This window comes from Lonchura striata, chromosome 19 (genome assembly GCF_050655825.1).
Source record: "Lonchura striata isolate lonStrDom1 chromosome 19, ASM5065582v1, whole genome shotgun sequence".
Lineage (NCBI taxonomy): Eukaryota > Metazoa > Chordata > Aves > Passeriformes > Estrildidae > Lonchura > Lonchura striata.
The window spans coordinates 4,620,848-4,648,111 of record NC_140721.1 but is presented as its reverse complement, the minus strand read 5'-3'; the positions used below and the strand labels follow the sequence as shown (position 1 = coordinate 4,648,111).

General features: G+C 52.6%; 3 protein-coding genes and 1 long non-coding RNA gene across 9 annotated transcripts in view; 1 reads left to right on the top strand and 3 right to left on the bottom strand.

The window, feature by feature from the left end:
- Positions 1-19,323, bottom strand: FLOT2 (flotillin 2). Of its 5 annotated transcripts, none has more exons than XM_085557363.1 (12): positions 19,257-19,323; positions 11,870-11,951; positions 9,788-9,878; positions 7,999-8,089; positions 4,039-4,162; positions 3,516-3,634; positions 2,991-3,104; positions 2,779-2,898; positions 2,180-2,394; positions 1,880-2,063; positions 1,581-1,730; positions 1-1,402 (listed from the first exon to the last, which is right to left on the bottom strand). In XM_085557363.1, the coding sequence occupies exons 4-12, from the start codon at positions 8,071-8,073 to the stop codon at positions 1,364-1,366; spliced, it is 1,140 nt and encodes a 379-aa protein (XP_085413489.1). In that variant the 5' UTR covers positions 8,074-8,089; positions 9,788-9,878; positions 11,870-11,951; positions 19,257-19,323; the 3' UTR covers positions 1-1,363. The 5 variants fall into 5 exon arrangements, with proteins under 5 accessions (XP_085413489.1, XP_021406617.3, XP_021406615.3 ...); XM_077787522.2 differs by having other exon boundaries at positions 1,262-1,402; positions 9,810-9,878; XM_021550942.3 differs by lacking the exon at positions 7,999-8,089.
- Positions 19,324-20,032: 709 nt separating this feature from the next.
- DHRS13 (dehydrogenase/reductase 13) lies at positions 20,033-22,424 on the bottom strand. The gene is made up of 5 exons (XM_021550856.3): positions 22,257-22,424; positions 22,052-22,170; positions 21,310-21,433; positions 20,921-21,232; positions 20,033-20,383 (listed from the first exon to the last, which is right to left on the bottom strand). Exons 1-5 carry the CDS (start codon positions 22,381-22,383, stop codon positions 20,055-20,057), a joined length of 1,011 nt encoding a protein of 336 aa, XP_021406531.3. The 5' UTR covers positions 22,384-22,424; the 3' UTR covers positions 20,033-20,054.
- On the top strand, positions 22,417-23,686 carry LOC146765772 (uncharacterized). The gene is made up of 3 exons (XR_014949563.1): positions 22,417-22,519; positions 22,867-22,980; positions 23,088-23,686. It is a non-coding gene; the product is annotated as an uncharacterized LOC146765772 (long non-coding RNA).
- The window catches only part of PHF12 (PHD finger protein 12), a 31,155-nt gene continuing 27,148 nt past the window's right edge, over positions 23,258-27,264 (bottom strand). For both annotated transcript variants that reach the window (XM_021550860.3, XM_085557361.1), the window contains exons 13-15: positions 26,972-27,054; positions 25,018-25,156; positions 23,258-24,420 (exon numbers count right to left, since the gene is read on the bottom strand). In XM_021550860.3, the coding sequence (XP_021406535.3) occupies positions 24,086-24,420; positions 25,018-25,156; positions 26,972-27,054 (557 nt within the window). In that variant the 3' untranslated portion in view covers positions 23,258-24,085. The remainder of the gene's footprint in view (positions 24,421-25,017; positions 25,157-26,971; positions 27,055-27,264) is intronic.

The following is a 27,264-nucleotide window of genomic DNA, read 5'->3' as shown; positions in this document are numbered from 1 at the left end:
GGAGGTGACAAGGGTTTATTATCTCGCAGCAGCGGGGTGGCGGCCACATGCAGATAGGGCCCGGCCCGGCCAGCGCCAGATCCGCGCCCGCCGCCCACGGGCCAGCGCAAGCCGGGGCCGATAACGCCGCTCCCCCGCCCCGGCGGCAGGGAGGGCGCAGGGGGGCCCCGCACACCCGCCATGGGTCACTCCTGGCCAAGGACAGCACCGGGAGGGACCTGCAGCCATCCCATGGCACGGGGTGGGGGCACTGAGCTGGGGGTGCAGGATGCCCCCGCTCCCAGCAGTGCCAGGCTGACTTCACACACTGAACTGTGCCAGCCACACTGAACACAGGCATTGAGACAGGCAGGGAAGGGGCACGGGCCAGCACAGGGCGCTGGTGGCACTGTGGGGAGGACTGGCACACACGGGGGACAATGTCTTTCACATTGTCACAAGGCAGCGAAGCCACTGGCCGTAAGAGGCAGGGGAAGGGAGGGAGGCTGGGGCAGCTGTACAGGCTGTGCTGGAGGAGCCTGTCCCCACCTCAGTGTCCAGCTGGTCCCCCACCCACCTCTGACCACCACTCTGCTCGAGTAGTTGTGGGTTGCGAAGTGTCACAGCACCTGGGGACAGCCACAGTGGCTTCACTGCCCTCTCAGGGGATGGGTGGCTTTGGCACAGTGCTACTTTTTGGTATTCGTGGCGGTGAGATGGCACCAGGCCTGAGCTGGGCTCCCTCTGACCCCTGGAGCTCTCCCTGCTTCAGATCCTATGAGGAGAAATCCCCAAGGGGAACCAGCACGGGAGAGAGCAGCACCCACTGCTATTGCTGGATTGTCACCTTCCTGGGGAGTTGACTGCCACCCACCCAGCCTAGGCAGGGCTGCTGGCACTGTGGGGGTCCTGAGGGTGAGGGACAGGGAGAGCCAGCCACAGGGACAGCTGTGGGCAGAGGCAGGGCTGGGACAGGGCCCAGGAGGGTCACTGAGAGAGGGCAAGCAGCCCAGGGGAGGGGGGTCCTGGTTCTCTTCCTAAAACTCCCCATCCCAAGCCTGTGCTCCACATCCCAGGTGTTCACCCCAGGGCAGAGAACAGCAAGGCACAGGGACTGCAACACCAGACAAGTTGCCAGTCACAACTGGGGATGGGATTGGCCTGAGACAACACAAAGTTAATTAGAAAATAAATCCTCTCTCAGCCTTGGAATAAAAAGAGCAGCAGACAGGACATGCATCTTTCTGGCCCTACAAAATAAGGCACCAGTTACAAACGAAACTCGGATTGTCTTTGATATAAAAGGAATTCCCATGTGTTGAAGGCAGTTGATGTCTGAGTGCATAACAGGGAGTGATATTCACGAGCTTTGGGTTGGCCAACCTCATTCCTTGGCCTCGGTGGCTTTCTGGAACAGAGGAAGCTGCAGGAGGGGAAGAGAGAAGCTGTTAGGGCTGCAGGAGGGGGAGGCAGGGCACTGCCTGCACTCTGTGCAGGTCAGGGCTGGGGAAGGAGAGGCTCCCTGGGAGTCTGACAGCTTCCAGGCAAGTCCCTGTGCCCTAAGAGCAGCTGGCATTGCCAGCTGCCAGTGCCCAGCTCACCTTTGTGAGATCCACACCGGTGATGGCACGCACAGAGGTGGGGATCTCAGCCAGGAGACGGTTCACATCAGACATGGTGCTGCCTTTCTCTCCATTGAGAATAACGATCTCATCCACTTTGGAGAGGGGAGCAGACACTTTGGCAGCGATCTGGGGAAGCAGGGTGAGCAGAGAGTCAAGGAACTGCCCAGCAGCTCACTGGGAAAGGTCCCTACAGGGCCTTGCTGTGATCCCAGGACACCTAGCCCAGTCTGGGAAACCAGCCCACCAGGAGCAGGGGAAAGCTGCCCCCTCCTCACCTCAGGCAGTGCATCGAGCACAAGAGACAGCTGGGCAGCTTCTCCGTACTTCTGGAGTGCTTCTGCTTTCAGCTTCAACCCCTCAGCCTCCGCCATCCCGACGGCCTCGATCACAAAAGCCTCGGCCTCTCCGATCTTGCGGATCTTTTCTGCCTCTGCCTGAGCAAGGAGGATTTGCTTCACCCTGGAAAGGGAAACGCAGCCCTGCAGCAGCCTGGATCCCTGCAGAGAGCCCAGGAGCTGGGGCTGAGGGCAGCACTGCACTCCCTCCTGCCCAGCCCAGGGCAGGGGCTCACTCACTTCTCGCCCTCAGCGATCTGCTGGATGCGATAGGCTTCGGCCTCGGCCGGCTGCTTCACGGTGGCCACCAGCTCCTTCTCCATCCGGACCACCTCCTTCTCCTCCACCTCGATCTGCTTCTTGCGCTCCACCACCTCGATCTCGATCTCCTCCTGACGGATCTTCTGCTGCTCCCGGGCGCTCTGCAGCTCGTAGGCCAGCTGGGCCTCTGCAGTCTGCACGTGGGGGAGAGGGCAAGAGGGGTCAGGGCCACGAACTTGGGTACGCAGACATAAGGACCACAAAACCAGACACAACTCCTGCTATTGAACCTTTTCCCAGTGGTAACATCCCAATCCTCACTACTGCTCTTCCCACAGCACTTAAGCCCAATCAGGTCCAGGTTCAACTCTCCCCATCCTTTCCTCTTCTTCAAGTCCCACTGAATTGCTGCAAACAGGAGAGGAATCTGCTGCAAGGAGCTCGCAGTGACACAGACTTGGGCTCTCCACCCCCAGCTCTCCTAACAGATGCAGGAGGAGGAAGCTGACAAGTCCCAGAGTCAGCAACACCATCACAGACCCTCCAGGGAACAGCAATGGGCTGTGGGATACTCTCACCTTAATGTTGACCTCCTCAGTGAAGGCAGCTTTCTGCAACTCAAAAGACCGTTTGGAATCTGCTATTTTGGTATCTGCCAAGAACTTGACATCCAGCATTTCTTTCTTGCACTGTGCCTCCTGCAGAGAGGGAACAGAGAGCAGAGCTTCAGGGCATGCAGTTGGAGCAGAAAAGGCTGCTCCAGAGAAGCTCAGCAGGTCTCCGGACTCACCCGAATGCCAGCATCCCGCTCGGCTTCTGCCACTCCAATGTCTGCATCCCTTTGGACAGCTGCAATCTGAGTCTTCCCCAGGGAGCTCAGGTAATCCACTTTATCATAGACATCCTGGGGAGGGGAGATAAGTCATAACCACTTCAAATGAGTGACTCCATCTTGCTCCCTTTCCCATTGAAGTTCAGAGTGGTCAGGCCAGGGTCAGAACGCGTCACGTCAGCTGCTCCAAACAAACAGGGAGGGCAGGGAGAAGGAGGCCATCCCGACATCTTCCCTCTCTCCCAGGAGGCTGGGTTATCAGCCAGCTCTCTCCATGAGCCTGTTTACAGAGGCAGCTACCCGGCTGCTCTTGGCCCAGCTGCCTGGATACAGGACATGCTGCGGCGGCTGTCATGGAAACTCCCGGAGGGCTGGACAGCCTGTCAGCCTCAGCCTTCCAGCTGCAGCAGGGGGGTCAGGGCCAGGCTCTCTCCTTCTGCTCCTACAGCCCTGCCTAGAGCAATGCCCAGCATCTGGGTGTACCTTGATGGTAAAACTCAGGATCTCGATCCCCATGCGACCCACGTCGGGAGCTGCCACCTCCCGCACCAGCTTGGCAAACTGGTCTCTGTCCTGGTAGATCTGCTCCACTGTCAGGGTACCTGCAGAGGGGAGGAAGGTGAAGCACTTTATTTGGAACAGGTAACACACAAAAATGTGGGTCTAAGCTCAGCAACATCCTTGTTGTCCCTAATCTCTTCAGGCCTGGGCACAAGGGTGTAATCCTCTGCCACAGCAACATCTCAGTCTCACAAGTGCAACCACCACCCACATGTGCTACCTGTGGCCCTTGGGGACTCAGACATCTCTCTCTGCAGGCACCGAAAACTCATTTATCACAAGGCCCAGCCACGCAGAGGGAGCTGCTGGAGGGGAGATGCCACCTCTGCAGGCAGCACAGGAAGGTCCTGTGTGGCTGCGTGGGGGCAGCGATACTGCTGGGACCAGCCAGCTGAGAAGGGACAAAGCCACTCGAGATGCCTCCAGGGGATGAGCCCCTCCATACCTAGGATGGAGCGCAGGTGTCCCTCCAGAGTCTGCAGCACCACATTCTTCACATCCTGCACGTTCTTCCCCAAGAACTGCTCACAGGCCACAGCCAGGAGCTCCTTTTCAGTCATTATCTTCACCTAGAGACAGGAGACAGAACCAAGGGGACTGAGGTGCCTGTCCAGGAGGTGCAGGCACCCCACAGCAGCAGCAGCAGCAGCAGAAGCAGAAGTACCACCACCAGGCTGCCAGGCCCCCATGCTACTGATGTTCCAAAGGACCACACTGAGCTGTCACCAGGCTGAGCCAGGCCACTGGACCAGGCAGAGAGCCCCTGCTCTCTGTGCTGCTGTCCAAACCCTGACAGCAGCTCAGCGTGGAGGTGCTCAGCAGTGGGGACAGAGCCTGGCCCTACCAGTCCCAACTAACAAAAACCCTACAAAAAACCCTGAAACAGCAGTTTAGCCACTGCACCAACACCAGAGACAGAAGAAAGCTGGGTATTAACCACCTCTGGCCAAAACCCATTTTGTTACCTTCCTCTTCCTCCTCTTTCACTAGAATGAATTTTTCTGAGCCCAAAAAGACAAGAGAATAAGAAAGAGTCTGACATGCCCAAAGAGCAGCTTGGGAACAAGGGCTCCATTCAGTGTTCCCTGGAAGGAGAGATGAGAAAATAAGGCCACTGGTTTGTCCTGCCTGTAACTAGGAGCTCCCAGGCATCCTTTGCAATGATCCCAATGTGCCATGGTCAGGACTTGGCTCTTCTGCTCCACATGGTCAGTCTGGTGACAATCCCCAGAGCTGGGACACAGCCACCCCAGCAATGTTTTCACCTCTCTTACACCAGAGCCAGGCATAAAAGTGCCCCCATTCCAGCCAAGCCAGGGTCTTAGAATAGTCCTGCTGGTCACAAGGCTTGCTTTTTAAAGGCAAAGTGAATTACAAATCCCTGTGGAGTGTGTTAGGCAATGGAGATCTGTGCTCTACAACACCCAGCTATGAGGAGTGCAACCCACCAAGACAACAGCTCCTGGTGACCATGTCCAGTCTGAGGGCTCAGGCAAAGGCTGGGCACAGGGACATTCTGTGCCTGGCAGCACCAGAGGAGGAGCAGGTCCAGAGCAGCCACACAGCTTTCTGGATCCTAGAGCACCCTCTCATGGACACAACTGGCCTGGGCAGTGCCTCCTGTCCCACAAGGAGCTGGTGGCACCCTGAGTCCTGCCCCAGGGGCCTTGTCTGGACCTGGTTCCAAGTTTTCCAAAGCACAGATGTTGTACAGGGGCCCTCTGAGGGTCCCAGTGCACATGACTGAGGGATTCACAGGCTACAGCCCTCATCCTGAAACCTTCTAGCACTTTCAGCTGCAAAAGCAACACAACTCTTTCTTGAGAGCCTTGTCTGACAGCCCACACACACAAAATGATCCCTCCAGAGCCAAACAGCAGCACGTGGCCCAGGCACTGCCAGAGAGCAGGACAGCTGGGACTGACTGTCATCTTCTAAGGAAACAGGAGGTGGACCATGCTAGAGAGAGTGAGCTGGCCAAAACTCACCTGCCACAACCCTGCCCCTTGTAACGTGAAGAAACAGCAACCCAGGCTGTTTCCTACTGCTGCTTCCCAGACTGGGTCTCCCAGTCAAAATGTCAAACAACTTCAGGCAAGTGTGGCAATCCTCTTCCGCATTGTCCCCACAGTCTCTTGGGGTCCTTTCAGGGCCAATTCTGCAGTAGTTTTTCTTGTCCTTACACCCCAGGCCAGCAGTGTGCTCCTCCCACACAAGGGGGAGTTGAGAGAGCTGCTCTGGAGCTGCACCCAGGAGTGTGAGCCCTGCACGAGGCTCCTCTCACAGCTAATAGGAGATTTTTGCAAGTATCAAAAGCAATTAGACTCAGCAGCGACATTTATGGTGAGCATCTGCCAGCAATTCCACCTCTTCAAACAATCCCCACCCTCGGGAGCTGTGGGAGGACAGAGCACAGGGCAGGATGTTCATTAGGAGAATCCCTGCAGTACTTAGGAGCAAGGAATGATTCAGCCTCTGGATAAAGCCAGGCAGCCTCCACTGGTGAGCTCTGGCCAGCCCACGGGGGCCTGGCTCTGCACGGAATACAGATCCCAACCTCCAAAGCAAAGGCTGCACAAAAGAAACCAGAGTTGAGCAATTTGTGCTCAGCGTGTTTTGCAGGGTTTCAGGCAGGGCACTGCGACACTCAAATGTCATTCCCATCAGAGGGAGAGCCCTCGGCTGGCAGGGGATCAGAGAGCTTCCATCCAGCAATCCCCTGTGCAGGATCGATGCCACCACACCCTGCTCCAGCCAGCTGCACTCGCAGTGAGGGGTGAGCACAGAGAATCCAATTAGCTGGAGGCTCAGGAAAATGCTACAGAAGGATATAGAGCCCAGCACATCCCAGCCGACATGGGAATGAGGCTACTGGTGAGCACTCATTACATTCCTCCTCAAGAAAAGAACAGCATCCTTATGCACATTAAGCACTTCTACCATTGCAGCAAACACTTAAAAAGCTGTTTCTCTAGGAATAATTTGTTTGGGTTTTTTTCCCTTTTTTTTTTTTTTTCTCAAGCTCTTAACAGAAAAACGTTTGCCTCAAAAAGTACTTTGCAGAATTAAGGTAATCTCTGCCATGCACATCCCCAACAGCCTTGAGGCTGCCTTCTGTATGACAATTCCTTGGATCACAGCTTTAAAATTAACTGTCAGTGGAAAAAAAGAACAGTGAGAAGAGAGAATAACATGAATGAGATGAACTGGGGTCTGCATTTTCAAATCAAGGCACCTAGTGATCCAGCCCTCTGCTACCAGACCATTTTGCAGGAAGGATTTCCCAAAACTAGGACAAAAGGGAATGCTGGCTTTAGAGAAATACCAAATACAGAAGGAAAAGCCTACAGATTTAGGAAAAGAGTGTGAAGGGAGAAATGGGTGCACACATTTTTGCTAACCGTGCAAAGACCATTGGGGCTATATGACACCTTAGCAGATAAATAGATATCAAGAAGTGGAAACTAAGTGAAAAATGGATATAGAGTATTGAAAAATCAAAACCAAGGGTGCTGAGTCCATGAGGGATTTTCACTCAACAGATCCCCTTGGCTCCAGAGCTCCCCACAGGGAATGTGGCAGCCACTTGTCCTGTGACAACACACCTGGACACACAGTGACCACAACCCTGTGTGCACTGAGAGCCACTCCTGGTTTGCACACCCAACTGCAGAATCAGCTGTCAGGAGTAATTTTCAATCACAGCACCCAGCTGCCTATTTGAGGGGCCAAATTCCCTCAAAAACTAACATCCCCCTCCCAGCATTCTCTCCAGGGCAGGACCTGGCCCCAAGGACAGACTATACCAGGACAGCAGACCTCAGACTCCAAGAAGTGCAGGGTTTTGGTGTGCTGCCACAAGCAGCAAAAGCAGGTTCTTACATTTGAAAAAAGCTGTAGAGAATAAAAATTCAATTCCAGCCAAAAATTTCACATGCCAGTTTTAGTGCCTGGAGGGACTAAATTCTTTTTTTTCAAGCTTTAACTTACCATGAAGAATTACAAGGCCCATGTGCTAACAATAATCCAAAGGAACAAAATGCTCGATACCATCTCAGGAGGTTATGGGTCAGTCCTGTGGGGTCACACACAGCTCCAAGGGCACCACAGCACATCAGCATTCCACAAACACATCAAGTCACCCCACACACCTCATTTGCCATGTGGACAAATGAGACACCAGAAAAAAATTAATTCTGGGGAGAGAAGGAGAAGTCACAACCCCCTTCACCAAATGGAACATGCTGGAGAGTGCTTGTACCAACAAGGACAATGTGATTTGGTACAAAGATTTATTCCAGAGCAGCTGGTTTCTCTCCCTGGACAACAGCAACCTCTTCAGAGGGAAAACCAGATGTAAGGTAGAGACATGCATTCCTGAAATGATGTTTTGGAGTTACTGTACCTGTGCCACACCTGTGACAGTTATAGCTACCCCCTCCGCCGTCTCTACGTCCTCACACCTGGGCTGTAACGTCATTATCTCTAGGGAAATCCTGCCAAAAAACGTAAAATATTTGCACGTTTCCATGTTACACACACTCAGCTCTTCCCTTTGCATCTCCTGCCCTGGGCTACCTGCTGCACTCATCACAGGTAATGCAAGGCAGGCACAGAATGCAGCCAAGGGACCACATCTGTGACTGGAGACAGACAGGGCATTGTGGCCAAGAAATAAATTTTCAGATAATGCTTAAAGGTAATTTATTATTGAAGGGTGGAATCCAGACTGGAAATTACCTCGTGGCCCTTTCCCTCCTGCTGGGTTAGTGAGGAGCCAGAAGCTGCAGGGCTGGGACCCCAAAGGGCCCTCTGCCAGAGGCTCATTGTGCCATGCTGCCCAATGCCATGGCAGCACAGGGAGGTGTCACTGGTTTGAAAGCACAGCACAGAACTGGCATGCTCCCACCCACCTGACATGAATGCTGGTGCTTGGCAGAACCTGACACTGATTCTATAGAAGCCCGGGATTAACCCTGCCACAGACCTACCCCCTGATCTGGTTCACCTCTGGAAATGAGTCTCCAGCTCTTTATGGCCGCACCTGCAGAGTATCAGGTGCCCAGGAACAAATCCTGCAGCTCCAGAGCTCTCTCAGTCACCCCAGGTGGGCCCGAGGTACTTTGGTCAGTCCCAGCAATCTGCTGACAGGTCACTATTTGGTAAAACAAGAGACATCTTTGGCTGTGGCAGGCTCTACTCCAGGAAGCCAAGCCTGGCTCCTGTATAATGAGCCAGAGAGACGTTGGGAGTCAGGACAGGGAGCCACGGGGCAGAGAGTTTGTGTCAGTGAACATCAGGTCAAACATCTGAACCATGAAGGGGCTGCCCTGGGCTGCTGTGTGCACACTGAGTTGCTCTAGGATTGGCTGGAAGTGCTGAAACCTATCCCTGCAAGTTCGTGCCTGCCTTGGCCACTGTCCTAATTAAACTGGCACGCAAACTGAGAGCTGATAAAACACATCCTACTGTCCAGGACATGCACAGGCATTTTTTGCCATGTGTTCACAGCTTTAATCAGACACTGCAGGATTTCAGCCTTCTGAAGGCCTAATCTAGACTTGGAATTTAATTTCCAAACTGTGCTGCTTCTTAGTTCCGTTCACTGGGATATTTAGTCATTACTGGTTCATAATGCCAGTCTTGTTGTGGTGCAATTCATCTGAGGTCTCTGTGCTGTATTTTCAAAGGTGACAACATCCAAAATGGGCAGAGTCTCCATGTGGAGGAAGAAGGCCTGAGTGGGAATCCACAGCCAACACTGCAGAGCCAGACACATTTGCAATTTTGAAATGGCACAAAACCTGCCTTCCCACCTGTCCCAAATGCTGTACAGAATCCAACCTGGCCTGCCTGTGCCTCCACACAAAAGTGTGCCTCCAGATGCTCTTCTGCTCTCCCCCAAGCCCCCAGTGGAGACAGTGCTGGCAAGGAAAGGGTTACAGCAGGAGCAAATGTTAGGTACAGCAACGCTGAATTTGGAATTTGCCAGGAATGTACCTGTCTGCATTACCCATGAACTATGGAGTGCCACAGAGCAAGTGCTGGAGAAGGGGAAGGAGAGGAGACTATAGAGATTTCAGCTGTCCCGTTAGAAAACCATTGGTTTTTATGTTATGCTGCTGCTGCTGCTGCTGCTCAAAACAGAGGGATAAAGAGTTAGACAGTGTTTTAGGAAGCTGGAGGATTATTACCTGTGCAACCCCTGTTACGTACAGTGGGACCCCCTCCGACGTCTCAACATTCTCGCAGCGACAGAGGATGGTCAAAACCTCCAAAGACACTCTGAGCAGGGAGGAGTAAGGGTAGGACAGCAAATACACAGAGCAGTTACCAGAGAGTAAGACACTCGTTGCAAAGGACAGACGAGACTTTCAGGTTTCAGCTTTTCCCTGGTCAGTTTGCCTTTATCCCACTGCCTGCTCCCAGGGCTCCATAATCAGCTTCCCTGGTCACGGGAGGGAGTTTACAGCATCCAGCAGTTTCTTTTAATGAGGATTAACAGACTGGGGGCTCGTCCCCACCCTGCACACAAAACTGTGCCATCCTGGTGTCAGCTGGAGTTCTCTGTTGAAGTAATCTTTACACAAAGAAAAATTCCTTTTGGTAATAATTTAGATGCTTCCACGTCAGTATTTAAGAGAGGACAGATAAATGAAAACACCAGGGACCTGGCTACCCACCCCTGGCTAAGGCATTGAGGAGAGAAACCACTTCCAAGTGCTGTCCTGGGAAGCTGAATTAGCACCATTTGGCTTCCCCAGAGGCATATTAGACCACACTGTCTCTCTCACTGCTTTCATTTCTGACTCCTAAACAGGGACAGCATTTTTTCCTCTTTTTTTTCCCCAGTGCTCAAGGTTGCAGCAGGATAAGTGCCCAGCACCCTGCCAGTTCTAACTGTTCCTTTTGTTCCCAGGTTAATGCTACCTGGCGGGATGCCGCTGACAGCAACACAATTGCTCCTGTCTCTCTTGCTTGCAGCACTGGCAGTTCCAGAAAAAATGTCCTAATTTCAGAGAAGGAAATCTGTCTCACTCTTCATGTTAATGCAGCGGGCTCCATCTTGGGCACAGCTTATGGCATGTGACAAAGGAGACGTAAGCCCCACATCCCACAGCACGAACTGGTATGGATTTTAAAGTAGAATATTTGTTTGGATGCTGGAATTCCTGTCAAGAGTCCCACTTGCTAAATAATGCCCAGACCTCTATCATATAACAGCTCGTTCCTGGCAATCCAGTTCTTGGCCCTGGATTCAGCCTACCCTTAACTTAACAAATCAACCTCCCAAATGTGTCTGATCTTCTGCACTGAACAGGTCAAGGTCCTGTACTGCTCTTTGTGCTTCTCACAGAAGAAGAGAAGTGAAAATCATTTGTTCAATTAACAGTTCTCCCACCAAAATCTCACAAAAATTTGGGAATGAAGCTTGTCTGGCTCAAATGCAGCCTTTAAATACTGAGCCCACAAGCTGGGCTTTTCGTTCCTCTCCCACCTCCCATCATGTGCAGAGTGAGGGCAGCCACATGCTCACTTTGCTGGTGACAACACAGGTACAGGGAAAAGAGGTTGGAAGAGGCTGTAAGGGTTAACTACGACCTCTGGCCATCACTCAGTGTAAAACTCAAAAGTCACGTCTTTATCCTTTTCCCTCTTATTTTTTTTTTTTCACAGACAGGGGAAGCCTGTATCAACGAGCATGAGGGATGTATTGGAGCATTCCTACAGATCCTAGAGACAAAGAGCTGTATTAGCAGGACAGCAGCACTACCACAGCACGTCAGCTCAGAGACCAGACTGTAAGCAGCAGCAAGCAAAATCCACAGCTGAGGAAAGGGAGAGAAAGGAAATCCCGTGGTTTTAAATTGGAACAGTCTGCTCCCAAGGTGACAGCAGTCAGCAGATCTTTACAAAGAGAGACTTGAGGAGCAGAGGGGGGCACTGGTGCACTGCAGGCCATGAACTGGTTTGTTACTGGGTGAGGGGTTGGGCCATACTGGGCAGAGCTTGGCTCCTCTTGTGGACATAGAGGCCGCTGAAAAGCAATCCAGCTGAAAGCACGTGATTTCTTTTTTTGTGCGTGTCTTTCGCACTGTGGCACTCAGCTGTCCCCATGCCAACAGCCAGCAAAGAACTCCTGATGCTCATCCCTGGTTTCATACACAGTGCCTGATCCAGCGTTCCTAAAAATACTACTGACAGCCCCACTGGCACTGGGATGATTTTGCCAAATTTCCACCCCAAAAGCCCACAAATAACAGGGGTCTCCTTACCTTTGGGTGTCAGTAATGCACCACCAAGCCCAGGCCCAGCCTCCATACACATATTGCTTCTCATCAGAGCCACAGCAGCCACCTGCAGCACAGCAGAGAACACAGAGACATCAGGATTACACACATGCACATGCTCTTGGCCAGGGAATAACTTACAAGCAGAGGAGTTCCTACTCTTCCTCCTCTCCATGGGCTTCACATGGCTGTTTTCCCAAGGCAACCTTTTTTGGAATTGTCTTATAAAGTTCAAAAATAGTATTTGTATAATTCACTATGACCAACAGTAACACGCAGAAATACCTGTTTGTCAAATCAGGGCTTTATTTTAGTTTTGTTAAGCCCTTTTAGCAGCCAGAATCAATATCAGTATCTTCAACTGTGATGTCAATTGCTTTGGAAAGCCACATATGAAATCCACCTCCATTCCCTCACACCACCCTTAAATTCTCACAGAAGCTCTCAAATCAGCATTGGAAGAGAAAATAACCTTTGAGCTCCCAAAAAATACCTTCTAATTCTGGCTTATGCAAGTAGCACAGTGTTTAATGCTTTGATGGTCCATCTCAGAGTTGGGTGTACCCAAGATTCAGACAGCCTCCAGAACTCTCCTGACACATTTAAGATTTGATCCCGGTGAAGCTGGAAGATGCTGCCTGGATTTTCATATCTTTGATTTAAGGAACAAGACACCTGCTGCCTTTCAAGAGAGCACCCTGCCAGTGATCAGATGAATGGCTGGGAAGGGAGGAACTCTGCAGCTCCCCGGCTCGGACCAGGGCTGGGAGCTGCTGACTCTCAGGCAGAGTGAGCCAGAATTCCCTCTCCCAGCTGCTCTCCATAATCACTCTTACTACAGCAGTGCCTGAGGCCCTCAGAAAGGCGAGTGTTGTACAAACAGAGCAGCAGACAGCTCCAGCCCTGCGGGATAGATCTATGCAGGCAAGACAGAGCCAGCATAGAGGAAGAGTAGGAATGCAGAAAACAGAGTGGCTCTGGGAGCTTTGGGCTGTGGGAGGGGAAAGGGATAAGGATGAAGCCAGCAGCCCTTCCAAGAGGAATGACCGGTATCGTTTGCATAGGTCAAAATGAAGAGCAGAAGCAGCACACATCCAGGCCAGTGTGCCTGCAGGGCTCTCCGACTGCAGGAGGGGACTCTGTTCTCCTTGTTCTCCTCTTCTTGCTCCAACCCCTCACATTTAGCCATCTTCTGCCTGCTTCCAGACACTGCCTGCTTCCAGATATTGGCCACACACTGCCTGCTTCGCTGGCTTCCATGCAGTGGCTGACAAACCAGCAGATCTGCCCATCTACAATTCTTCACCCTTGCATTTCAGTAAGAATTAAACGCAAACGGGAAAAGGCTTCACACACTTTTTCAGAACTCCTGTGCTGCATAGCCTAGAGGAATATTCTCCTGTCACCTCCGAGCTAGCCTTTGGGTAGCTTTTTCCCATAGCTGGAAGCTATTTCAGCCAGGCAAACGTTACAGAAGCTGATGACACAACATCCTGCAGTAACCACAACGCCTTTAACATTTCTTGGAGGACGTCAGCCCGGTTAGCTCAGCCTTTCAGCCAGGCCCTGGTTTTCCAAGAACAGGAAGGGAGGTGTTCCTGGCACTCAGGAAAAGCAGCATCACATGGAAAGGTATTTTATTTCCCAGGGTCTATGCAGGCTTTACTGAACCTCTGTTAATTTTTTCTTAATAATATCCTGAGAAAGCTCGGCACCCGAAACCAACCATTGTTACAGGAAAGTGCCTCTCCACACAGATGCTCCTCTCCTTCTGTAGGAAATGCAAGGAAATACCTTATTTAGTAACACACACAAAATGAGCTCCACATTTGCTTCCCGGTGCTACACAACACAGCTGCAGAGTATGGTCTACTGAGCTAGATTATATGTCAAAAACTGTTCAAAGCCTAAAAAAAACAGGGAAAATGAACACATTAAGGAAGAGTGGGATGCCAGCCAGCTGCTTTCACACATGCTGGACGTCTGAGCGCAGCAGAGCTCCATCCTGGCAAGGCTGAGGAGCTGAGGGCTCATTTTCCATGGCAGTCCTGCCACCTCTTTCTCAATTCTCAGGCTGCAAGTGAAAAAGGAACCAACAAAGCAAAATCTTTGCAAGGCTAAAGAATAAACCCTCTTGCACAATGAGATTTGGCAGAGAAATTGCCTTTCCCAGCTATAATACGCCCACTGTTCCAGCAGACTGGGTCTCACAGTCGCTTCCACAAACATCCAGCGTGCCTCTTCCGGAGCAGTGTGCAGGGCCACAAATGGAGGATTCATAGCCAGGGAGCTGCCAGCCAGCTTGGCCTCTTCCCAATGAAGGGGTCCCATGTTCAACCAAGAATTCCCAGAGCCAGGAGAAAGTACGTTGTCTGTTGGGTTGGGGTTTTTTTATTATGAAATAAGATTAATCGCTTGGGAGTTGGTAGATAAAAGGAGCTCTCAGCAGATGCAGGAAGTGAGTGAGGAAGAACATGAGTCTCAACAGTTTTGGGGACACAGGGTTCAAAACATCAAAGCTGGGATGATCTGAACAAGCTCTGTGTTGTTTGCTCTCCCAGGTAACTCAGGCACTAAGTTACCTCTCTGGCAGGAAGTGGTGAGCTTTCCAAAATCAGGTCATGGTACACAGGCTGCTGAGGCCAGACAGACCAGGAAAAAGTTGGTAATTGAAAACAGTTACTGACAAAAGATAATGCAGAGATAGAGGAAGGCAAAAGCATGCATAAAGAAAATGATATCCTAGAGCAGTGCCCAGACTAAATTCAGTGTCTGGTTTTTAGGCCTCTCTGTGTGTATAAATTAGGCTTTGTTCATGTAGAAATGGTACAAGGTTAACAAAAATTAATTTAAAAAGATGCAGGGTTCTGAGTTGAATCCATAAAAGCCTCTGATGGTCACTGCAGCAGATGAAAGCAGATTACACTGGCTATCTTGTTCTGGATGTAATCTATATGAAAATGACTTAATGAGTAACAATGCTATAAAGTGAGTTTAAAAATACATTTAATAATTCATCTCGTAAACAACTAAGAGAAGCAACTCAGAAAAGACAAACAACAATGAAGCTACACAACAAAATCACTGAGATACTTCCCCAAAATTCCCTTGGGAAACCAAAAGGAAAGGTCTGAGGCTTTCCACCTCCTAAGAGGCTTTCCAAAGGGTAGTTTGCAAGTCCTGGAGATTTAACAAGCACATGACAAAGGAAACCTTGAGCCCTACCATGTGTGAAGAAGCACCTCCTGAGAAGGAAAGATCCCAGATGAGCTGCCCTTTTGAGGGGCCTTTTGAACACTCATGACCAGCTGCAATGCTGCACTCTGAGCAAACCCTGAGCATCACAAGCAGTGAGAAACCAACCACGGGAAAAGAGTTTTGGCTTGCCAAAATGACAAACCAAAGTCTGCAGGAGCACTCAGTTAAACCTGGCAGGTGACCACCAGTGCCACTGCAAGCTTCCTGCATGGCTTGCCTGGTGCAAGGTGGAACCACAACCCTGGAAAACAGTTTGAACTGTATGAACATAGGGCAAAACTTCCTGAGACCCAGCTGAAGCTGCCTGCTCCTTCCCACGAGCTCCTATTTCTTTTGAGGCTGAAGAACTGGAATTACAGCATCAGTGTGAGGGTTCAGGTGGCTCTTGCTGCCCACCACATCTTTCCACAGGACATGGCCTGGACCTTCTCATTCCATTTTCATGCAATAGACTCTTCTCACCTAAATGTAACTTTTACATTTCTCCTTCCAGAACTGCACTGGGTTTTGTTCAGCTCATTGGGTCAATCTCCAGAGTTTGTTTTGATCCTGATCCAGCTCTTCAAAGCTCTCGAACCCACCCCCAGCTTAGTCTGCAAATTCAATAAGCACATTCTCGATTCCATTATCCAAGCCAAAACAAGGAACTTACTCGATAAATTCTTTCAGCTGAACAGTGAACTACTGTCAAGTTCCCTGGCAATGATCTTCCAGGAAGTTTCATATTAATTTCATCATATCTGAGAAACCAGTTCCTTCTTGCACTATGGACTGTAGGTCTCTTGCAGGAAGGGCTTCAAGAACTTCAAGAAATCCTTATTTCAGGCTTTCAATTAGAAAAGTAACATGAAAATAGCACATGAGCAGCTCCTGAAGGGGTAAGAGGGATGCAGTAACAGGATGGAAGAGCTTAGACCAGCCCTGGAAGGGTTACACACCCCTGACTGCTGGCATGCAGCAGGAAATGCCTACACAAGACTAGAATTAACTGCTAGTTCTTCCTTTACTTTGACAGACATCAAGAAGCCCCAGAGAGTGTTACACCAAACTAAAATTTAAGAAACTAGGCTGGAGCATATTTCTGAAGCTGATTTCAGCTCACCTTGGAGGAATCAGATTAGCTGAACATGGCAAATACCTCCACTTGTCTTCTTGTAGGTGTTACAAGCAACACACTTGTCTCAATAGTCTCCTAGGAGATAAAGATGGGTTGGCTGGGTTGCACTTCCCTGATTTTTTTCTTCCTTTCACTCCCTAAACTTCTGCTGTAGTAGCAGTTTGTTCTGACAGAACAGGGAGGGCTGTGCTCACTTCCCCCGTCATGTATTTCCAGGTGTTCCCCTCAGAGCTCCTCTGCTGCAGCCCTTGCCAGCCAGAAGGAAAATGCTTCAAGTGTAGAGATTTAAGCAACACTGTTTGGTAACTGTTAGATTAATATGACCACTATAAATGCAGATTTCCTTATTGTGACACTGTGGAAATATTATAGCGCTGTATTTAAAATCAGCAGATCAACCCTTAGCCACAAAAACTGCCTTTAACCAGATTGCAACCCAAACCCAGCATTTCACAGCCTATTTGGCTGGTGGGAACATTCAGATATGGCGATGAACAGGTACTCTGTGTACCTCCCTGAAAACTCCACCAGTTCCAGTTGTGCTCGGAGTGGGTTCAGTGATGTGCCAGGCCAAAACCTCCTCAGACCTTGCACCAAGGGAATCTCCCAGAAAAGTCAGACCCACAATTTGGGGAGAGTCCTTACAAATCCTGGGCTCCACAATTCACAGATGGATCCATCAGCAGTGCAGTTTCTTAGAAGGAGGTCGGTGTTGCTCAGCAGGGGAAGGACAGCAGTGCCAGCAGAGTGCTGAGCTTCCCAAATAAGGCTACAGAGCTCCACGTTCCCAAGGCACAGCTGGCTGCTTCTTGAGCACTGGAGGAACTCGAGTGTCTCACAAGAAAGTGAAAAGAAAGAACAACCTTCCTCAGAAAAACCCACAGCCAGGGGAGGCCCAGGACTAGAGGCCTTGGGGCACAGGCTGAGTAAAGAAAATAAATAAAGAAAACCCTCCCACCAAGTGGGACAATTCAAGACTGAATGCCAAAGGCCTGCCTCTAATAATATTTGGTTTATTTAAATTAATTTAACTAAAATTTATTTAATATTATTTTGGCTTAATGGTAATTATTATTAGTTTCTACTTCATTTCCCCTCTCTCCCTAAATCCAGCTTAGTATCACACAAATTAATGCTGGCCCACGAGATCCTCCCTGCTTTTCCCTGAAGGAACATGGCTCAAGTTCCTGGAATTTCAATGTCTTGTAGCTACAACCTCTCACTAATGCCCCAGAGGAGCTGCAGGGCCCTGCAGAGCTATGAGCTGGTGCCCTCAGGATTCAGCAAGTATGTGCAGACTACATTGGGCAGCAGCTGAGGAAAACCAGTCTGGTGGCAGCTCCAAACCCCATCCCAACTGGCAGAACCCTGGGTGATCTCTGCTCCCTTCCCAAAACGCAGCTGCACGACGAGGAGTGTCCTGGGCTCGCTGCTCCTGGCTGTGGAAAAGCATCACACCTGGAAATGCAAAGCAGATGCCACAAATTCCTGCTGGCTCATCCTGGAAGCTGTGTTTTGTAAACTCCAGAGCTGAACAGAAGCAAAACCAAGCTTTGAGACTGAAGGGCATCCCAGCACAGCTTCTCAGTCTTCCCATGAATGTGGCATTTCACCAAGCAGTGCCAGTTTTGACAGGGCTCCCTTTGGAGGGAAGCACAGCATCAGCTTAGGATCCCACTGGGAAGTGCAGACCAGGAAAACTGCAAGGAATACTGCTGCTCTGGGCAGCTGCTGGGTGGGGTTTGTAACTCCTTAGAAGGCACCAGCAGTGTGGGCATAATTGTTTCCAGAACTGCAGCCTGCTCCTGGCATCTCCTCAGGAATTCCCACAACAGGTCTGTCATCCAAGAGAGATGAACTGATAACAGATCAACCACAGCTTGCTGGAGGCTTTGGCTCCAAAACCACAATAACATAGTTGCAAGCGTGGCAAAGCTGTGACTAGAGGCACATCCTTTATGTTCACATGCATTTTCTGCTGGTGCTCATTACCTTGCAGCGGGCCTCAGTCTGTCACAGAGTGAAGCTCCCATCCTTCACATCACCTAACAATAATTAACTCATCTAACAAGAATGAATTAATAATAATCCTGCCCGCACAAAGCCTGGTCCATGCCAAAGTGCAGCCTGGAGCTGCAGCAGCTACAGGTTGAATCAGACATGGGGGATCTCACTGCTGGTTTGTTTAAACCTCAGCCAGAGGCTGGTGACATTCCCCATGTCCAGTGGGCATCACCTGCATCCAGTGGCAGCACCACTGAGCGTGCAGGTGTGTTGGTGAGGAAGCTGCAGCAGGATGTGGTGGATGAAGATGGGCACTGCAGGAACAAGCCTCAGCTCTGCCCCAGGGGGATGCTGGATGCTCACACCCAGCTCCCCTGCCTGGCAGAGCCAACCTGTCTCCGGGAACAGGAGGGTTCCCTGGCAATGCCAGCCAAAGCCTGTTTGAGCTCTGCTGGTGCCAGTGCCTGACTTCACCTGGCATCAGCAGCACCCGAGGCGCCGCTGCTGTGGCCGGACCCACCCCGCAGCCTCAGCTCCATTACAGCATCCCCCATCTGTCTATTCCCAAATCGCTCAGGGCCCTCCTACCACAGGGATCCCTCCTAGAATCCCTTCGGAGCGCCCTCACAGCCAGCACCCCTCAATTCCCCGCTCCTTTCATAGCCCAGCACAGAGACCCCACAACTCCCACAGGTTCTCTCCATGACAGGGACTCCTCAAGCCCCTCAGAGTCCCCTCACAGCCAGGACCCTCCGACTTCCCTGTGCCGTGAGGCTCCACCACGCAGACACCCCCCAGTGACGGCGACCCCTCAAATCGCAGGACCCCCAAAACCCCCTCCTAAGCACCCCGCATTAGAGACCCCCCCCAGTCCCTCAGGATCCTCCTGTGACAGCGACCACTCAAACCCCCGACAGTCCCCTCACAGCCAAGACCCCCACTCCCTCAGGGCGCCCTCCATGTCACGCCGCAGCCCCTCAGTCCCGGCCGTACCTGACACCACCAGCGCCTCGTTGGGCCCCACCGTGTGGCAGTTCCCCATGATGGCCCCGCCGCCGCCGCCCCCACAACCGCCCGCGCCTGGCGGGGCGGGGGCGCGGCCGGTGGGCGCCGCCATCTTGGGGAGGTCGGCGCCGCGCCCCGGGGGCGGGGCCGGGCGCGCCGCCATGTTGGGAGTCGCGCGCGGGGTAACTGGGGGGTGTGCGCATGCGCGGTGCGAGAGATATATCTATCTATCTATATATATATGTGTGTGTGTGTGTGTGCAAGGGATGTGTGTGTGTGTGACACTGTGTGTGTGTGCGAGGGATGTCTGTGTGTGACACTGTGTGTGCAAGGGATGTGTGTGTGTGTGTGACACTGTGTGTGTGTGCAAGGGATGTGTGTGTGACACTGTGTGTGTGACACTGTGTGTGTGACACTGTGTGTGCAAGGGATGCGTGTGTATGTGACACTGTGTGTGTGCAAGGGATGTCTGTGTGTGTGAGACACTGCATGGGTGTCCAAGGGATGTGTGTATGTGAGTGTGTGTGACACTTTATAGGTGTGCAAGGGGTGTGTGAGACACTGCACAGATGTGCAAGGCAGGCTGTGTGTCCTGCAGCGTGTGCGCAGAGCCGGCTGTGCTGCTGTGCACACCCACCCTGCACACCCCCACCCCCCTTGCACACTCACTCACTGTCCCCCTCCCAGCTCTGCTGCCCGTGGCGGGTGTACAAGCCGCGGTGCCCCTCGTTTGCCCCGTTCCACACGCACACGGCTCCCCCGGCTCCCTGGCCGCCGCCATCGCCTTTATTGCGCCGTGGGAGCGGCAGGGCCCTGTGGACATCCCTGCCCGCGTCCCCCACGCTGTCCCCCGGCCGCGCCCAGCCCCACCAGGCGCTCGCTGGCCTCCCAGAGCGCCCGGGCCAGGCGGTCATCGCGTGCCGCTGCCCACGGCAGCCGGGGCCCGCGGTGGGTGAAGTAGTGGCCGCTGAGGGGCTCGAGGCCGTCCCGTGTGGCGCAGTCCAGCACCGCCCGCGCGCCCTCGGACGCCTCCAGGAACAGCAGCCGGGCCAGCGGCAGCAGCAGCGGCTTCAGCCACAGCGGCGCGTGCCGGAACAGCGACGTGTTGACGAAGCCTGCGGGAGATTGGTGCATGTGGGGCGTCCCCCTGTGTGTGCCGGGGGATGGCCGGGGTGGCCTTGGAGAAGTTGTCCCCCCCAGGTGCTGCCACGCTTGTCCTGCCTGTGCTGGGTGTGCCCCAGGCGCCGCAGGTGCAAAGGGAGGTGCCATGCAGGTGAAAAAGGACAGGCTGTATAAAGGGATGTGTTGTGCACAGGGACGCTGTGAAAGGAACACGCCATATCAGGGAACGCAGTGCAAGGGAACAAGGTCCAAAGGGACATGGCAAGATAAGGGACACACCGTGAAAAGAGACACTGTGCACAGGGACACGTGCAGAGGGACCGACCGCATAAAGGGACACATGCAAAGGGCCACACCACATAAAGGGACACATGCAAAGCACCACACTGTGACGCTGACGGGGAGAGATGCTCCCCGTGCAGGAATTCCCTATGAAAAGGCCGCAAAGCAGGACGCCACCCTGCACAGAGGGCCGCCACGGGACACAAAGGTGTGCAGATCACAGACACCAAGGGTGAGCCGGCTCCTACCTGGGTGCACGGCGTAGCAGGTGACCTGCGTGCCCTGCTCGCGCGTGGCCAGCTCGCGGGCGTGCAGCACGTTGGCCAGTTTGCTGTCACAGTAGTCCTGGAAGGTGGAGAAGAGCCCCGAGGGCGGCCGGCCCAGGGCCTCAGGGCGCAGGCGGCCGGCGCAGTGGGCACTGGAGGCCACGATGACCACCCGGCTGGGAGCGCAGCTCCGCAGCCGCTCCAGCAGCAGCTGGGTCAGCAGGAAATGGCCCAGGTGGTTCACCTGGAAGGGGAGGCTGAAGCCATCCTCGGTCGTGCCCCCAGCGCTCACCCCTGCGGAGTGAGGAGGCAATGGCAGCCTGTGGTGGTGCCCCAGGGGCGCACAGGGGATTTGGGGTCCCAGCACTCACCCGCGTTGTTGATGAGGAGGTGCAGCTGGGGCTCCTGGCGCAGGAAGGTGCTGGCAAAGGCTCTCACTGAGCGCAGGCTGGCCAGGTCCAGATGCATGAACAGCACCTCGTTGTTCCCAGTCTCCTGTGGGTGCAGGGGGGCTGGGGCAGGGCCAGGGGCCAAGCCGGGGGTGTGCCCTGCCCTGGGTGGGAGCTGGAGCCAGCCAGGGGCAGGGGGATGTTCTGGGGACTGGATCTGGCCCAAGGGCTACAGTGTGCTGGGACCCCCAGCATGGGAGGCTGTAGCCCCTCTGCGGTACAGTGTGCCCCAGAGAGTATGCCCCACCTTGGAGAATCTCGGGGTGCCTGGGGATGTCCTATGGGGGTGTCTGAGGGGTCATTCTTGGGGTGTGCCATGGGGCACCTGGATGTACCCATGGGCATGTTTTGGGGATAAATCATGTGATGCTTAGAGATGTTCCGTTGTGTGTTTTGGATGGTGTCCTCGGGGTGCACAGGGATGTCCTGGGGGGTCTCTTGTGGGCATCCCTGGGCTGCTGAGGGGATGCCATGGCAGTGTCCTCAGGGCACCCAAGGAGATATCCGGGGGAGCTCATGTCATATCCACGGACACCCCGCGGGGGGGGTGTCCTGGAGCTGCCCGCTGGGTGCCAGGGGTACCCTGGCGGTGCCATAGGGTTCGGGGATGTCCCGCGGCCGGGAATGCCGGGGGTTCCCCGGGGGTGCCGGTGCCGGCTCTCACCCTGCGGATGCGGCTGGCGGCGGCCTCTCCCCGCCGGGCGCTGCGGGTCGCCAGGATAACGCGGGCCCCGCACCGGGCGAGCTCCAGCGCCGTGGCCGCGCCGATGCCGCTGCTTCCCCCTGCGGAGCGGAGCGCGGGGGTGAGCGGCGGCCAGGGCCGCAGCGGGGCCCGTCCCGGTTCCCGGTTCCCGGTTGCCGGCGCTCACCGGTGACGATGGCGGTGCGGCCGCGCAGCTCGGGGCGGGCGCGGGGCCGCGGGGCGCTGCGCAGCCCGTGCCGGAGCAGCGCGCACAGCGCCAGCAGCAGCCCCACGCCCAGCAGCGCCCACCCCATCCCGCCGCCGCCGCCGTTCCGGGCAGCCCCGGCCCGCCCCGCCCCATCTCCCCGCCCCGGCGGGACGGGCCCGCGGGCGGACGGCGCTGGGAGAGCCGGGCTCGTGGCGCCGGTGGGAGCAGGGATGGAGAGAAGGGTGAGTGCTGCCCCCCGATCAACGCCCCGAGGGGTGGGAGATCACGGAATATCGGGAATATCCGGTGGGAAGGGACCATCGGAGGTCATCTAGTCCAGCCCCCCCCACTCAAGCAGCGTCCTCTAGAGCACTGAGAACTATGCCTAGACAGCTGAATATCCCCAGGGATAGGCAATCTGCCACCTTTTGGGGCAGCCTGTTCCAGTGCATGGTAAAGGTCTTCCTCATGCTCAGGTGTAAGTTCTCTTGCTCCTATTTCTGCCCTTGCCTCTCCTCCCATCTGCTGACACCCCTCCTGCACGTGGATGTATTTGCGAATAAGATCTCCTCAGTCTGCTCTTCCACAGGCTACACAGGCCTCAGCTTTCCCTCATAAATGAGCTGTGCCAGTCCCTGATCTTCCAGGACACTTTCAGACTGTCGCTCCTGTCTTGAGGGGCCCAGAACTGGAAACATTTGAGGTGAGGTTGGGCCATAATGAGTTGAAGATGTCCTAGCACGTTGCAGGGGTTGGACCTTCAAGAGTCCCTCCTACCTCAACCAATTCCATGATTCCATCACCTTCCAGGCCTCACCCTCTTCCCACCAGCATGCTCCCACATCCCAGGCAGGACACCAGGGTCCTTCCATCCCACCCCAGCCTTGTCTCCCAGCTCAGGCTCCTCTGCAGTCAGACACTCTGGGGGAAGCTCCAGGTTGTGGTGACACGAGTGAAGACAGACAATCAAGAAAACAGAATGTGAAGTATTTTTTTTTTATATACAGAATACAGGAAAGTTTCTGTAAAGTCTAAAACGTTACAATTACTATGTACAGTGGAACTAGCTGTTCTGCTGCGGGGAGGTGGCAGAGAAACAAAAGAGACAGACAGGTTACGACAAAGGATCTGCTACAATAGACAATTTGAGGAACGTCATACCACATGTAGCACTGTACACAGCTTTAAAACATTGAAAAATGCCATCACTGATGTATTTACACAGAATCCAACACTTTTCCTTATCTGAAATAAAAAATAGGATGGACACCAGGAAAAGAACTCGTTTCTCACTTCCCATAATACACAGTAGCTACTTGTAGTGCAACCATAGCAGGGAGGGATGGGAAAAATAACTGCGGGAAGAAGAGCGCTTCTTTACATTAAATAAAACAATGATATTGTATAGATTTGCTGTATGAAAACTGTATTTCTCTTTTAATATAAAACTATTGTCACTGGCACAAAATAGAACAAGTTTCTGATTATTTTACAACTGCATGGGAACTATCTGTCAGAGAGAGTCCTCGAGTCAGACAGCGGTCACCCCTCGCTCTGACACGTCCTGCTCTCACTGCAGTTTTCCTTTTAAAATGAAATGTATAGTACAAATATATGTGCAAATGCCCCTAAAACTTGAGCAAAAAAGAAAAATTAAAAAAAGTTAAACGTTCTTCATTTCATGCAAACGGCGTGTGAACAGTCTCTGGGCCGACACAGAAAAATCCCACCTCGGTTTGTACATTTTTGCATTGTAAAGAGTCTGAGGGCGTTTTCCTTACTCCAAAAAGCTCTCTTCCTAAAAATTCCTAGGGAACTGAGTTGGACCGCAGCACGGGCACCTGGTGGGGTTTCAGAGAAAGCTTCTCCTCCAAGTCCATATCTTGTACTAAGGCAGTGTCCCCCTTGGGCTGTTTGGTCGCAAATTCGGTGATGCTGAAAACAAACTGCAGGCAGCCCAGCTTGATGTAACTGCCGTGGTGGAGCAGGGCCGTGCCCTCCCAGCCAGCCCCACTGCCCCCGATCAAACTGGAGCTGCTGGCTTTGCAGTTACAGGGTTTTCGATGCTGCCCTTGTGCCTGTGAATTCATCACAGCAGCTTCTTCATGCGCCTCCTCTTCCTGTTTTCTGCTTTTATGTCGTCCTGGAAAAGAATAAAAAAAAATGGTAAGGTTTGGGCAGGTCAGTAGCAGCTTGTTTTCATCAACAGGGGTTACTGCTGAGGTGCCTCATGGGTAAGATTCTCCAGCCATGAGGGATTTCAGTCTGCAGTGAGCAGCTGATCAAAGGGAAATGGGAATCTCCTCACAGCCCTGGAGAAGTTGAGGCATTTGCATATCTATTTTGGCAGCCCAAGAAGAGGAAGCTGATCAGGTGGAGAGCAGGAGTGAGCCACGCAGGGACAGAATGCCTGCAGCACAGCCCAGACCATCTCACAGCCTGGGAAGGGAGGACATGCACAGGGAAATGCCTCAGGCCTGCTCCAAACTGGCTGCTCACTGGGACTGGAGCTTGGTAATTCCTGCACTGGAGGCTGGAGTAAGGTTTAGGTCAGAGCACAGAGCTCCCCAGGCTGTGGAGGAAGGTCTTGTGTAACCCCAACTGAGGGCTGTGGCAAGGCTCCCCTTTGAGCAAGGGGTGGACCAGCCTGTGCAGAACAAGGGGCATCAACAAGGAATTGGTTTCCACCTGCTCCTGCCCCCTCTCAATTAACTCCCTATGGTGGTGGTACAACACTCACTTATCACACTCTGCACTTTGGCAACAATACTGCTGGGAGGAGTGGGTGTCAACTTCTCCGAGAAGTCACATGAATACAGGACATTGTCCACAGTCGTCCCATGCTCACTGTAGTTCAACAGCTCGTAATGCTTCGTATTCTGAAAAGAAAGGGAAGAGGAGGGAATCAAGAGAGGAAGTTATAGAATAGTTTGGGTTGGAAGGAACCTTAAAGACCATCTTGTTTCAGCCCTGTGCCATGGGTAGGGACACCTTCCACTACACCAGGTTGCTCCAAGCCCCATCCAACCTGGCCTTGGATTGGGGCAGCCACAGCTTCTCTGTGCAGCTTGTCCCAGGGCCTCACCAGCCTCACAGGGAAACATTTCTTCCTAATATCCAATCTAACCCCACCCTCTGTCAGTCAGAAGTGCTTCTGCCCATACACACCTCTTTGGAGCACTGAAAGACAACCCCTTTTCCTTGTTGCCAGCAGTAGTCAAATAATAGGTGGTAAATATCTTCCAGCTTCAGAGACCACCAACCTGATCCCACAGCTCACAGAACAACCAGCAGAAGCTGCTTTCTGGCAGAGGTGGGCCAAAGCAAAGTAGGTTTTACCTACTGCACTTGAACCAACACATCTTTTGGGAACAGGATATTCAAGCTGATGCTCGCAAAAGCGAGCATTTTACAGGCACACCTGATGCAAGCTTGGCTCGAGACCTGTGCCTAGCAGGAAGAGATGAGCTTTGGAAAACAAGCACAAGATGGCAAGAGGGATGCCATGTGCTGCAGCAGCCTCAGGACAGAGGCAGTCTGGGATTCACAGGCCCTGTGCAGGCTGAAATGCCAGCAGACATTACCGTGACATGCAGCGTTACACAAGCGGCGTCACGCTCAGCTGAGCTTTGTGCAGGATGTTGACAGAGCAGAGAAGATTTCAGGTTAGCTCACAGAAATCATCTGAGAGCTCAAGACCTCGTCCCTCAGGCACTACAAGGCTTTAATCAAGTTACAAAAACTCCATGTGCACATGGGAGTAGGTTTTGAAGTAACCTGCTAGACTGCAGCAGGAGAACCTGCAGAGAGAGCTCCAGGAAGGAGAATTCTCCCTCTCCAGAGTGACCACAGCCATAGGAGGGTCAAAGGTCAGTGCCTGGAGCTTGATTTATGACTGACCACTGTGAAGAGATGCTTCCACACAAATTTATGGTCAGAATCCCATTACTGAGTGTGTCTGGTACCTTGCAGGGCACTGGAGGAACGGCCAAAGCTGGCTGTGGGTTAATCCTGGATCCTGCTCTGGAACTGGTTGACAAATGGTGATATAAAAGACTCGATCTTGCTTCAAAGACTGTTTCCATGCTAAGAGACATCTCCAGCAGTGCTGTTACTAGCAGGCCTGCTGGTCTGTTTACTTCAAGAACAAACTAATCTCTGGGCTGTAGCTAAGTAGAAACTGTAGGTTTCTGTTTATGCTGTGAGCTTAACTGAAGTTTTAGCTAAATACATAATTTATAGAGAACTGCAGATGCTATGAATGCTTTGCTCCCCCATCACCCTTGAAAACAAGGGACTCGGAGTAGTTCCTTGGTTTGTTCCAGCTGAGGTTCCATGTTGACACAAAGTTTAGCTTTTATTAACAACACATTTGGATCAAAAAGTATCAGACCACATCTATGTCCTTTTCTTTCCCTAGACACCAGCAGTGACAGCGCTGACTTGTGGCTAGTCCTTGCCCACAGGCAGTCAGGGAATCGTGCTGGCAGAGCTCTGTGTTTCAGAAAAGGGTTTGACAGAAAATGCTGACACAGCCTCCACTGGAGTGAAAAACAGCTCTTACTTTGTAGTCCACAAAAGGAGCACCACACAAAGACAACCTGCTGCCTGCATCTCCAACTCCCATTGCCATGCACACCAAAAATTAAAAATAATAATAATAATGAAAAAAAAAAAATCACTCAGGCACTCACCTCATCATAGAATATGCAGGCATGTTTGCCAGACACATAGTTACAGTGACCATAGCTTGTAAGGCACACATCCATATCAGCTCCTGTCATGGGGGAGGACAAAACAGGCTCAGTTTGTATTGGGGAAAAAAATCCAAACTGTCAGGCACCAGAGAACAACAGACAGAATTAAACTTCAATTAGCAAAACAACAGGGGAGCAACTGCTTTTGTCCTGCTCCCAGGACTGCATGAATAATGCTTCGATAAGCCACCAACAAAGTTTCAGTGGGGGAAGGGAGCCAACAGTTCCAC

Bases quoted from the DNA above. Each gene is read 5' to 3' on its own strand.
- FLOT2 (XM_077787522.2), bottom strand. From the start codon at position 19,305: ATGGGGAACTGCCACACGGTGGGGCCCAACGAGGCGCTGGTGGTGTCA. The intron at 3,105-3,515 runs GTACACCCAGAT...TCCCCTCCCCAG, and splicing joins TCCTGAGTTTTACCATCAAG to GATGTCTATGATAAAGTGGA. The intron at 2,899-2,990 runs GTGAGTCCGGAG...CCCTCTCTGCAG, and splicing joins AGCGGGATGCTGGCATTCGG to GAGGCACAGTGCAAGAAAGA.
- DHRS13 (XM_021550856.3), bottom strand. From the start codon at position 22,383: ATGGGGTGGGCGCTGCTGGGCGTGGGGCTGCTGCTGGCGCTGTGCGCG. The intron at 22,171-22,256 runs GTGAGCGCCGGC...TCCGCTCCGCAG, and splicing joins CCGCACCGCCATCGTCACCG to GGGGAAGCAGCGGCATCGGC. The intron at 21,233-21,309 runs GTGAGTGCTGGG...CTCACTCCGCAG, and splicing joins CCTCCTCATCAACAACGCGG to GGGTGAGCGCTGGGGGCACG.